Genomic DNA, 13,860 nt, shown 5'->3' with positions numbered 1-13,860 from the left:
TCCTTATAGATTCTGGATATTAGACCTTTGTTCAGGTGGACGGATTGCAAAAATTTTCTCCCATTCTGTAGGTTGTCTGTTTGCTCTGATTATAGGGTTTTTTTTTGCCGTGCAGAAGCTCTTTAGTTTAATTAGATCCCATTTGTCAACTTTGGCTTTTGTTGAAATTGCTTTTGACGTTTTAGTCTGAGTTCAATATTTTTATGCCTTCTAGGGTATAGGCTGTAATAAAGCTATGCTGTGACATTTGTTATATCTTTATTTTTATCACATATCATTATATATTAATTTTTATCATATTCTTTTTTTTGAGACAGATTCTCACTCTGTCATTCAGGCTGGAGTGCAGTGGCACGATCTCAGCTCACTGCAACCTCCGCCTCCCAGGTTCAAGCAATCCTCCTGCCTCAGCCTCCCGAGTAGCTGGGACTACAGGCATGCACCACCATGCCCAGCTAATTTTTGTATTTTTAGTAGAAATCGGGTTTCACCATGTTGGTCAGGCTGGTCTTGAACTCTTGACCTCATGATCTGCCTGCCTTGGCCTCCCAAAGTGCTGGGATTACAGGGATAAGCCACCGCGCCTGGCCAATTTTTATCATATGAGTAGCTTTCTCTTTCCTTGGATAAACAGTCCAAATTTTGACAAAGCATGCTTTGTAGATATTCAGTTATCCTTCCAGCCATACATACACAACTTTCCAAATAGAAAAAACAAAAAATAAGCTAAACAAAAAACCTTCACCATATGTTTACCATTTTCTTTGGTGTCTCTTCTTTCTCCTACTGTGTTCTAGCAAAGAAAATGATGCAATCAGTTTGTTTCCTTATCTGCTAAAGCACATTGGAAATACTTTCCTGGCTGGGCATGGTGGCTCACACCGGTAATCCCAGCATTGTGGGAGGCCAAGGCAGGCCGATTGCTTGAGGCCAGGAGTTCAAGACCATCCTGGACAACACAGCAAGACCCTATCTCTACAAAAAATAAAAGATATTAGTTGGGTGTGATGGCATGCACATGTAGTCCTAGCTATTCAGGAGGTTGAGGCGGGAGGATCACCTGAGCTCAGGAGGCTGAGGCTGCAGTGAGCCATGATTGCATTACTGCACTCCATCCTGGGTGACAGAATGAGAGTCTATCTAAAAAAAAATATATATATATATATATATTTTTTCCTTTTCCCAACTTTAGACTGTCATGTTACTATGTCCAGTTGTTTTGGTGATACGGGAGTAACACTTGAGCTAATCTCTGAGCAGGAGTTAACCAGGTGAAGCGTAGGGGAAGAAGCACAGCAAAAGAGAGTACATCCCTAAGGTGAGAAAAAGTGTTGTAATTTTAAGCAACTGAAATAAGGCCAGGATGAATGGAGCATAGCCCAGGGAGAAGCCAGAGACTTCAGGGGAGGTTGAATACATAGGCAGAACCTTGTAGGCCTGCATAAAGATGTTTTTATTCCCTATAAATGGGAAGCTACTGAAAAGTTTTAAGCAGAAAAGTGTACACCTGATTGATGATGCTAAAATAACACTCTGGTCGCAATGTTGATAATGGACTGTGAAGACAAAGAGAGGCAGTGGAAAGACCAGTTAGGAAGCTATTGACCTTACACAAGCAAAACTGGACAGTATCATGGAGCAGGATTGTGGACAGGAGATAAAGAGAAGTGAATGATTCATTAGAATCAATATGACTTGGTGATGGGCTTGATGGGTTAGGGGAAGATGGACAAAAAAGAGGAAGGTGCTAAGTATGACCCTCATTTCTCTGCCTAGAGTGCCTGGAGGGCCAGAGATCTGATTTATAAAATGCAGAGCACTGGAGAAGGGGCAGAACAGAAGTGCAATAGGAGCTCAAGAGTTGCTTTTGGATGTGTTAAGATTGAAATTCTCTAACCTAAGTTTCCATCAATGGATGGCTGCATAAAGAAAATGTGGCACATATATACATTGGAATATTATTCAGCCATAGAAAATAAATTTTAAAAAAAGAATGAAAACATGTCTTTTGCAGCAACTTGGATGGAACTTGAGGTCATTATCTTAAATGAAATAAGAAGACCCGGGAAGACAAACATTGCATGTTCTCACTCATAAGTGGGTGTTAAATAAGGTATATACATGGACCTAGTGGAATGATAGACAATGAAGACTTGGAGGGGTAAGGGAGTGGGAGGGAGTGGATAAGAAATTGCTTATTGAGTACAATATATGTTATTCAGGCAATGGATTCCGTAAAAGCCCTGACTTAACTACTGTGAAGGTAATAAAATTGCACTTGTATCCATATATATATATATATATATATATATTCATTTTTGGAGACAGAGTCTTGCTCTGTCGCCCAAGCTGGAGTGCAGTGGCATGATCTCGGCTCACTGCAACCTCTGCCTTCTGGATTCAAGCAATTCGCCTGCCTCAGCCTCCTGAGTAGCTGAAACTATAGGAGCGTGCCATCACACCTGGCTAGCTTTTTTGTAGTTTTAGTAGAGATGGGGTTTCATTGTGTTAGCCAGGATGGTCTCGATCTCCTGACCTCGTGATCTGCCCGCCTCAGCCTCCCAAAGTGCTGGGATTACAGGCGTGAGCCACTGTGCCCAGCTGTACCCATATATTTTTGTATAAATAAAAATAAATTAATTTTTAAAAAGTAAAAACAGAGATTGATATCCCTGTAGAATACCTGAGTACCAAGAAGCCGGTTGGTGCCATAATCCAAAAGTTCACAAATCAGGTCAGGCAGGGCTGAGAGAGAACCTGTGTGCCACTGACATATTCACAAGTAGTACCGGAAACAATGGAGTACCTAAGGAGTGAGTGATCCCTCACCAGCATTTAGAGGCATAGGTCTGAAGGACTTGCCGCTGCTGACAGCTACGAATGCAGAGAACAATGGGAGCTCTTCTCTAGCTTTATGGTTTTGTGCTACAGAAGACTCTTTCTGTGAAATGTTCCTTTTCTCATCCATCCCCACATCTTGTTTCAGACCCAATACAATTTTTAAAATCCATGTCAATACAAGTTTCTAAAAGTTTTAAGAGAGAGAATGTAATTTGCATTAAAAATAAAAACAAAACAGAACAAAAAAGTCCCCTGAAAAGCAAAAAGAACGTTTCCTAAGATGATTCTTAACAATCTCCTTTCTATTCTTTTCTAACTTTGCCTTAGTGTATGTTTTTCCATTCTGCACATTCATTCTGCTTCATTCATTGCGTGTGTACCTGTATATTTCTATATGTTTGTATGTATATATATAACACGTACGCATATATGCATTTATGTATGTATATTTTTTATACATACACACACAGTCTTTTCCCTGAATGTATGCTTATTCACAGCAAATGCAATGCATGCTTCTAGAGGACAGGTATCATGCAGAGAAGCTAGCATAATATATTAATCAGTCATTAATAAATATTGGTATCTGCCAAGGATATCAGAAGTTACACAAACATGTTGGATATCATGATCCCCCCTACATTTACTTTTTTGTGGACTCATTTCAAGCTTGGAAGCCAACTTTTGCTTTATGAACTCTAATACTACATATTTTGCTATGTTCCAGATTTAGGACTCTCAACTAAGGTAATTAATTAATTATTTTATTTTATTATGGCTAAAGTTGTTTAGGTATAAGTGGTGCTCATCTTTTGATGTGCTAAAACTCTTTATGAATCTGTTTAATAAAGATCTTTACACTACCAATTATCTATTCAAAGATCTTTGCTACTGTATTTGTAGATAAAGGTGCAACGGTTCATTAATTTGTTATGAATTTTCTATATTATGATAAAATTTAATGCATTTTAGAACTTGGTCTACATGAAAGGGTTACTCCAACAAATGTTACTACTTATTGGAAATTTAAAATGGCAATATGTGGTAAGAAAATACAATGTGACAAAATCCTACTCCTAAACCTTGGCCAGAGAGCCTATTTCAGCTGTTTCTGTAACTACTACTGAGACTTCACCCAAAGAATAAAAGGGAAATGCCTCAGGTGGTGAAGGAATGGTTTTCTCTATCGTCAATTCACAAATAGGCTCTGAGCTGTTTTCTAGCAAAAGCTAGGCAAAATTTTTACCTCGTTTACTGAAGAAAAAAATTTCTTTTCGAGAGTAATAGAATTTTAATAATATGTCATAGGAAGGAAATTTGAATTTCTCAGTCTAGTTATTCATGTGACCTAAAAAAGGCTGATTTAGAAACACAACAAATTGTAAGATTCTAAGTAGCCATTGCTGTAAGTCTCTCTTCTCATTCCATATGTTAGAAAGGCTTTGTTATTGGTATTTTGAATTAATTTTTAGCTGTTAACCGTATATTAGATTTTAGTCATTTTCAGCCAAATTATCACCTTCCATGCTGATGCAATAAAATGAGCTGATGGAAACATGATCCATTTGGAAATACTAGCACAGGAACAGTCATATCACTGGATGCAGAGAAAAATTACTAAGTTCATGCTAAGCTTTAGCTATAATAGAGTGATTGTGACAGGAAAATACTGCTGACATTCTTGTTAAAAAGCATACAAGAAACTCAGACCACAGGACAGTGAATGTTAGGTTACTACACATTTGCATAACATAAGCGAAGCTAAAAGCACATATCAGAAGAGGCACAGGAGAAAGGATTCCATTTTGCAATAAAATTTTCAAGAACAGAAGAGCACAAAGGAAATACCTTAAGATCTCGCCTTTCCAGATGCAAAAGTTCAGCCCCTCTGATGTCATGACGGATGAAGATATCTTTGTACTCTCCCAAATTGAGCAGATCCAGCCAAGCAGCAACTTCCTCTGTGCCCCATTTCTGAACTACCAAAGTTAAGAGCAAAACCCCCTTAATTTCTACATGCTCAATGCATTACAAAGCAAAGGTTGGCCAAAGAAGATGCAAAACAGAGTGTAGCGGCAGTGCTAGCAAAAGAAAAGGTTAAAGGTGTTGTTTCAACAAAACTATAGTTCCACTTTTTCCCATGCAAGTTACACACTATCAACACAAGGATACGACTATACAAAACCATTTGCTGCCGTGCACCCATGCTTAGCTTTAGTCCAGTTTCCTCATTAAGGCCACCCAACCTACACAATATGCATACAAAATGTATTTCACATCATTAGGATCAATGGTGCAAGCTCTAAATAAGCTCTGATGATTTCCTTCAGACCCTGTATGAAAACGGCTAGAGACTGAAATGAGCTACAAATGCTAATCACAATTTAAAATCTGATATGGGGTATTCAATTTTACACAGATTTTCCTGCTTAAGGTCTTGCTGACTTCAAGTGTAGTCTTGATTGATTCTCCTACTACTGATAACGGCAATCAATGTGCTGTTAAATCACAATTTAATGTCATTTAAAAAGTCCATAGCACTGCTCCCTGACATTAGTTGGATTACGTTATTTTTAGTGTGTATCATTTGCTTATACATTTTATTCAACATTGATTAGCTTAATAAAAGCCTACTTATTTGCTGTATTTGGTTTTTAAATGGCTTTCATTAGCTGCTTTATGAATATCACAAATAAGGCTTTACATCACTTTTTTAAAGATAGCGCACTCGGAGGAATTTATAAAATTATTTGGTTATGAAAGGCAGCTACCATTGTATAAACAGAATTTGAAGGTGCTTTAGTACTAGCATACCTGTACATTTAAACTCTAAGGAAAAGTGAAAAAGGAACGAGAGAAATAGCAGCAAAGAGGGGGCTTAATCTTTGCTTGAGAATGCAAATATCACAGCATATTGTCATTGTCGAGGGGTTGAAACAGTGTCCTCAAAACAGGAGAAAGGGAATATATAACTTTAGGTGGAAAATATATTCGGCAAGTTAAATGAGTAAATGAAAGTTTCTATGTTCCATTTATCAAAGTAATCTAAAAATTGTACTTAAAAGAAGAAAAACAAATTATACACTGATGCTTTGACTTGCTGTTGAGAAAGAACCATCTAAACAGAAATGCTGACATCCACTAAACAAAGTAGAAGCAAATTAGCAACCACTTCATTTTTTTGTGTGCTTCCTTACTAGAGATTCCCACTGATACTCAGATGTGTTTTAGGTATGAGAGGATTCTTTTACGGTAAAATTCATAAAGCATGAAATTCCCCATTTTAACCATTTTAAAGCGTAGAATTCAATGACAGTATGTTCATCATATTGCGCAATGCTCAACCACCATCTAGCTCCAGAACATTTTCATGGCCTCTGTGATGTCACTTTAATCAGTTCTTTTTTCATAATGTTGTATTTCCCTTTCCCATATGGACCACCTACCAGGCTGTGAACTTGTCTTCTGCTTCTGAACCTTTTCCTTTTTAAACTTTGGCACTATTCGAAATACGGTGCTTCTGTTGTTTCTTTTGGTGCAATCCATAGGAGGTTCCTGTTCAGAACAAATCGAGCAAGAAAAGAATTTTTTCAGGATACGAAAAGGAGAAAAACCTACTCTGATAATAGGGATAACACAGGAATAAGTTATAAACACTAAACATTATAGAACAGTGATAACTTCTTCAAAAAAAGTTCCCAATGTACGACTGAAAATGTCCCAATTCCCCTAAAATGCCTTTGTTCCCCTAAATGCCTTTTCTCTTTTGTTCAAGAACAGAATATTTGAAAGTAGTATTTAAAATTCATTTTTCCCTAAATATCTCTTTTTCAAAGATGAGTTCAAATTCTATAGTGATATGGTCTACATTTCTAGAGAAACAGGCTGAACTTTCCATACCTCATCCTCATTTGGGTGTAAGATATAATAAAGCCAAGGAATCTCTGTCAGTTTCTGTAATTCCACCTCCACAGAGTGTAAGGCATTGGATACCCGCTCTTCATGTGGCGATTCCAGCTGCTATTTACCAGCAGATTAAAAGACAAAACCAAACAAGACTCAGTGGCCAACCTCAAGTAGAATAAATCATTGCACTTTGACAGTGAACAGCCTCACTCCTTATTAAGGTAGTATTTTTTAAATTAAGGAACATTAAGAGAAGAATAAATTCTTAATCTAATCATTACTTCCCAAAGATCATATGAGTAGCTAGTGTAACTTTAATAACTTCATAGAAAAAGTATTCTTTTGGTGTATTTTTCTGTGTAAATGTCTTCTTTCCTATCTCTCTCCTTCATGCTTTCCAAGCATTTATCTACCAATTCTTCCTGGTGGTTTAAGTGTGCAGTCTTACTATTCTACTTATTTGTGCCAAAAATCCTTCTGATTTAAACAGGTCACCAGGCTGGGCATGATAGCTCACACCCATAATCCCAGCCCTTTGGGAGGCCGATGTGGGTGGATCATTTGAGGTCAGGAGTTCAAAACCAGACTGGCCAACATGATGAAACCCTGCCTCTACTAAAAATACAAAAATTAGTTAAGCATGGTGTTGGGCGCCTGTAATCCCAGCTCCTTGGGAGGCTGAGGCAGGAGAATTGCTTGAGTCTGGGAAGTGGAGATTGCAGTGAGCAGAGATAGCACCACCGCACTCCAGCCTGGGTGATGGAGCCAGAGACTCTGACTCAAAAAAAAGTCACCACATGAACAAACAATACTCTTTAAATTGGTTAAAAACTTGTCATATAAAAAGAACTGCAGAAAAATCTCCTTGAAAATTTAAAGAATAAGCTTCAGGGAAAAAAACCATGAATCTTAGAAAAATCTGTGATGAAAAACTGTTGTAAAAATTAGGGCAAAGCAAAAACTCAACGGCTTATCATCTGAAACTGGGTTTGGATATTTTAACAATTTAACTGCTCACCTATTATCTGCATTAACTCATTGAAAGCAGGTATTAAAATGCACTTACAAGTTCAATAAATGAATAAAGATTGAATAAACATTCCTCTGCACAGAACTGGAAGGCAGTCGATTGGATTCTACTCCTGGCCTTGTAATTAACTATGTAACCAAAGGAAGGTTAATTGACTTCAGAAGACTTTATTTCTTCCTCTGGAAATAGCACAAGGTGATGATGATGATGATTATTATTATTATTTGAGACAGAGTCTTGTTCTGTTGCCCAGGCTGGAAGTGCAATGGCGCAATCTCAGCTCACTGTAACCTTGGCCTTCTGGGTTCAAACAATTCTCGTGCCTCAGACACCAAAGTAGCTGGGATTACAGGCGCATGCCACCAGGACTGGCTAATTTTTGTATTTTTAGTAGAGATGGGATTTCACCATGTTGGCCAGGCTGGTCTCAAACTCCTGGTCTACAATGAGCCACCTGCCTCAGCCTCTCAAAGTGCCGGAATTACAGGAGTGAGCCACTGAGCCTGGCCGACTAGATTATTTTTGAGGTCTCTTCTAGCTAATCAATATATTTATAAATTACTTTAAAATTATAGAGTTCTTATAAATATGTTTATAGAATTTTAGAACTAAAAGTTCAGAGATAATATTACTGTTATTATGAACTTTTTTTTTGTTTGTTTCCCCTTGTTATTCACAGTATCTACCACTTCTAGTAGTGATTAAAAATACGGAGATTCTTGGCTGGGCACGGTGGCTCATGCCTGTAATCCCAGTACTCTGGGAGGCTGAGATGGGTGGATCACTTGAAGTCAGGAGTTCGAGACCAGCCTGGCCAACATAGTGAAATCCTGTCTCTATTGAAAAGAAAAAAAAAAAATAGCCAGGCGTAGTGGTGCGCGATTGTAGTCCCAGCTACTTGGCAGCTGAGGCAGGAGAATCACTTGGAACCAGAGAGGCTGAGGTTGCAGTGAGCAGAGATCATGCTACTGCAACAGAATGTGTCCCTGTCTCAAAAAAAAGGAGATTCTCTACCCTGTTGTGTTTGAAATTTATTAATTTTCTTTTAGTCTAAGAATATGTGTTATAAAACATATAAAATGGTTATTACAAATTCATTCTGGCACTAAAATATAGAGTAAACCTTAGTTGCTCTCAAATATAATCAACTCCTTATTGTGATATCACTATTGTCAAAGGTTTTGGTAAAATTCACCAGTACACATTTTAAACCAAAATTCATATTTAACAATGAGAGAAAATTAAAAGTGGAGAAGGAAAGTCGGTCCATATTAACATAATACACATAATAAATATTAGCAAGGTAGCACTCAGCAGGTACTTTTCGTGTAGAGAAAATAAGTACAGAATAAGTTATGCTTTTAGTTGTAAGAAATGATCGTCATAGGTCACTGGATTTCCTATAGGACCAGCAGAAGACTCTGGTTAAAAACAGTAGTGCCAAAAAAAGCCAAGAAGGGGCTCCATTGGTTTTATCAAAAGAGATAACCAATGTTTCTTCGTAAAAGGTTTTCTTCATGGCCATAGTAGAGCCAGCCACCTGTTGTCACAAGGAAGCTGTGTTTCAGTTTCCTTTGGAAGTAGGTAAGAGCGATGGCCTTCATACAGCCTTTCAGCTTCTCTTCTCAGAGCAAAGGATGCCCCAAAGGTGGCACTTTTCTGGACCATAGGCGAAAACAGAAACCCTAAGCTCAGGCACTTAATAGCAAGGCTGTGGGACGCACCTCCCATTCAGTCACCCACTGTACCAGATACTATGACTCTTAGTATCACTTTTATTTAAGTGTAGATTTGCCCAACCAAGTGAGAAAATTACTTTCAAAAGAAATGTTTTAAGATTATCAACTACCAATTAATCAGAATTGTAAAAAGGAATAAAAAACAGCAAATGAATTAGGCCTTCCACACAAGTGATAACAGCATGTGGGAATAAGCCACAACCGAACTCTAGGTGGCGGCAAGAGCCAAGATGCTAGAATAGTTGAAAATGGTGAGGTATTTATAAAGAAAGGCTAACTTGCGCTGCTAACAAAACAGGACATCCACAAGCTTCCAGCATTTATGCTTGAGATCCATGGACTGTGGTCAGATTCAGACTTGGCCTAAACTTGATTTCCAGGACCAATCTGGATTAAACAAGGCAGAGTTCTTGAAATCTAGTTCTTGAAACACTGTGTCTAGAAAATGTCCTCTTTTAAGCAAACCTGGAGGACCATACCAGTCATATTCAAATGTTAATTCAGGGAACAAACTCCATGAGTTCCTCTACTTGTGTGCAATAATAAGTACCTAAGGAATGTCTACTACACTTTATAAAGGTCACGTCTCTCGAAGCTGAATGGGGCAGAGCAGGGCTGCCTAAAAACAGGATGGCATATATGAGGGGAAATCTCCACTCCTGTTAGCCTGAATCATGACTCCCAACTTCAGCCATATATTTTCTTGAAGACAAAAGCCAGGTGAAGAGGCAGCTCTCAGGATGGAAGCCAGAAGGCTGCTTCTGCCTTAGAATCTGCCAAATGCCTGTTCCCCAATGAAGGTAAGACCCAGACATTTAATTCATCATTCTTATGTTACCAATCATTCTTTTCCTTACCATGGGAACCCTGCCAACTAGCAAAGATTCTGTTTCATTATACAGCGCCTTCACATTGATGGCTATTTCAGTGGCAGTGTCCCTTGTAAGACTCTAGAAAAGAAGAATACCAAAGACATGTGATCTGTATTAAAATAGGATTTCATTACCAGTAAACACTTTAAATTTTATTCTTATAATTTAAATTCACAGCACACATTTTTTAATCTACCCAAATTCCATAATTGCAAAGTTTCATACATTTGTTTGTATGACTATCTCATTATTATTGTATTACAGAACCAAAAGAACGCACCGACTACAGTGAATACACTCAGGATCACATCTCCTACCTAATGAATATGTATATGCTAGCATCAGCATATACATATTCCCATTAAAAAGTTAAGTCAAAAAAAAACTTTTACTCTCAGTAGCACTAACCATATTGCTTTTTAGACTATCATCTTGAGAACAAGCACTTAATTGTATATTAATTTAAGTAACTTCAATCAAATAATTAAAAAAATAAAATAATGCTATCATTTTTCTCTATATTATAGCACTGTACCATGCAGCACATTTTAAGAGTTATATTCTATCCATTCTATTACTAACTTCTACATTAAAAATTTTACAGAAGCATCAATTTCCGATTTAGCAAAACAAAATGAAGTAGGAATAATTTCAGTGCATAACTTCAAATATGAATGAACATCTCTAACAAAATGCACGCTGATGATATCTAGGCTTGCCCTTTAACAAGGTGCAGGGCAGAAGGTAAGGTAAAAGAAGGAGTAAGAAAGGATGATAAAAGTTAAAAAAAGAAAGAAGTGAAGACAGATGGAAGGTGACAAGTGATTGAAAGTGAAACATAAAAAATGAGAGAATTTAAGAGCAGGAATGAAAAAATAACAGGAAAAGGAAAATAAAAAGTTGTCCAAGTTTGTATTTTACTTTACTGCAAGTTTGTAGAGACTCATATAGACAACATAACTTTCTTTCACAGGGCATGGCATATTTTACAGTATTAAAATACATGTGTAACACCCAAAAGAATCTGTGGAATGAGAATTTACCATTAGATCCTCACCTCCGGGCACCTTGGGTTGGCTTTATTCAGGGCATGGGAGCAGGCATTCACAGCATGGGCCAGTTCTTGCTCCAAAAGACAGTGAATCGTGGCTGCGTCACAGATCCTAAAAGCAAAAATGAAACAAATGAATAAAAAACTTTTTTGAGTATTGCTCTTTTTTTTTGAAGTATAGAAATGTTAGGATAAAACAAGTAAAAAATATATGAAGATCAGTATGGAAGAACACTTTTAATGGCTGCTCAATTATGAATGGCACAGGTAGATCTATAAATCCAGACCCCACTGCAACAAAAAATATGAAATAAAAAATCTTTGTATAAAAAGTTAGGCTTAAAAATCAGAGGGAGACATATTGAAGTGCTATTTTGAAGAATGAAATATAGTAATACTTCATTTTGCAGTATCCTTGGAAAGTGAGAGGGATCACAAATATAAAGACTAGAAACTTCTCTTTCATTCATTGAAACTGCAAATGCAACAGATTAGGGAAGAGCATTACCATATTTGTCATCAATACACAAAGTGATCATAAGCAGTATATAAGTTAATATTCACAGCCTTTAAATGTAGCTATGATTTACTATCTCTGTATTATTGATGATGACATTGAGGCTCAGAGAGACGTGGTATGCATACAGAGCTATAAGTTGTAGAGCCAGGATCGGAATCTATGTCTATTTAACTCCAAAGCCTGGTATCCAAACCTCTAAGAATAGTTCTGAAAAGACCAAATTCAGGAAGGCACTAAGGCCAAGGACAAGAAAGGAGAAAAAGTTCCTCCGATTGCTAGAAAGTGATGTAAGGCCTGCAGATGAGCAAGAAGGTAAGGCTGTTCAAATGTTTTTTTGCTTCTGACAGCTTCATGGAGAAATATTTTCTATCTGGAAAGGACAGAACAAGAAAAGGGACCAAGGCCTTATATAGCTGAACCAAGAGTAAAGAAAAAGAATTTAATTTTTAAGGATTATACAATGGATATCTAAGGCACAAAGAAGCTTGCAAATGTCACCTCAGCACTACTATCAGCAACCTTGAGAAATCATGAAGAATGGGCTATTTTTCAGAAGAACAGAGATGGATAAAGGTTATTCTAATTTTCAGAGAAAGGGAAAGACATAAATCAACTTCAGATCAACATTTCTAATTGCCTACTGAATCTCCTAGGCATTTTTAATGTAATTTAAATTCTAAAGTCCAACATGGAACCCATCATTTTCCTTCTAATACCTACTCCTCTTCCTGAACCCTGTGGCTCCATCAAAGGCACCCCACAATCGTCCAGCCATTCATTAGAACATTAAGGTCAACCTGTCTCCTAATTCATGCCCATTTACCAATTTTAAATCCTAAACTGTCTTTAATCTCGCTTGTCCTTTCTATCTTTACTGCTTTAGTCTATCATTTTTTATAGGGACAACTTCTACAGCATCCTCAGTGTTCACCTTGCCCCAGCTTTGCTGTCTTCCAAAAAAACCCCTCCACACTACTTCTAGAACAGCCCAGTAAAGATCTGGCTCCTCCTCACCTCTTCATCTACATTTCACACACTCTAGCATATACTATGCCAACCTTTCAGTCACCCCAGACTCTCTGAGATTTCCTGAAAGTAGCATGCATTCACACTCCTCTGGGCCTCTTCCTAAGCTGGTTCCCATGCTTAAATTGCTCCTTTTCTTACTCTTCCCTCAAGACTTGGTTGAAAGGTCACTTCTTCCAGGCAGCCCTCCTTTACTGCCTCTGACTTCCTCTAGAGTGTATCTAGAGAGTCCACTGTGTGCCTCATGTCAACACTATGGCCACATTTCTCCCTCCTACTAATCTGTGAGCCAATTAAGTAGGGCTATCAAATAATCATCTTGTGTCCCCAGCCTAAAACAGTGCTTGGCCCACAGAAGAGGCTCAAAAATTGAGTATGTTTGCATAGTCAATGAATAAATTCTGAAAATAGACAAGTGAGCCTGATTTTATCTGCAAAATTTAAAAACAGATAGGGAGCCAAACTATGTTGACCAGAAGCAAGCCTAGTCAACCTTCGCTTCCTTTTTACAATAAGATTATTTGGTTGGTTCACAAGATGAGAACATGGGAAGTATATTTTGGTTTCAAAACAACACTGTAAATTAGAGGCCACAGAAGTTGTCTGTAGTATCTAAAAGAGATACATTTACTCTAAAACTAACAACCCTATGGATAAGAAGCCAAGATGTACAATAATGCAGTGGTGTGGGTATAGCTGAGTAAATATTCATTTTCTCTTCCCTTTCTTCTGAGCTGCCCAGTATTTTGCAGTTATAAAACTTGATTCTAATTCTTAATGTTGGTCCAGCAGTAGAGGATGTATGCCTTTTCTCTTGTCTCTAACATCTCACAGTCTAGTTCTCTAGTAAATATTTAAAGAGGAGAGTAAGGAAT

At 37.6% G+C, this 13,860-nt stretch overlaps 1 protein-coding gene across 5 annotated transcripts in view; it reads right to left on the bottom strand.

The window, feature by feature from the left end:
* Positions 1-13,860, bottom strand: part of DGKH (diacylglycerol kinase eta) — a 200,917-nt gene that overhangs the window by 16,819 nt on the left and 170,238 nt on the right. For 4 of the 5 annotated variants that reach the window (XM_030813330.1, XM_030813332.1, XM_030813331.1 and 1 more), the window contains 4 exons: positions 11,446-11,551; positions 10,374-10,466; positions 6,742-6,861; positions 6,288-6,396 (listed from right to left, as the gene is read on the bottom strand). In XM_030813330.1, coding sequence (XP_030669190.1) covers positions 6,288-6,396; positions 6,742-6,861; positions 10,374-10,466; positions 11,446-11,551 — 428 coding nt within the window. Of the gene's footprint in view, positions 1-4,689; positions 4,821-6,287; positions 6,397-6,741; positions 6,862-10,373; positions 10,467-11,445; positions 11,552-13,860 lie in introns of all 5 variants that reach the window. The other variant, XM_030813333.1, reaches the window with a different exon arrangement.

The sequence above is a fragment of the Nomascus leucogenys genome, chromosome 5 (assembly GCF_006542625.1).
Source record: "Nomascus leucogenys isolate Asia chromosome 5, Asia_NLE_v1, whole genome shotgun sequence".
NCBI lineage: Eukaryota > Metazoa > Chordata > Mammalia > Primates > Hylobatidae > Nomascus > Nomascus leucogenys.
This window is presented reverse-complemented; position numbering and strand designations above follow the sequence as displayed.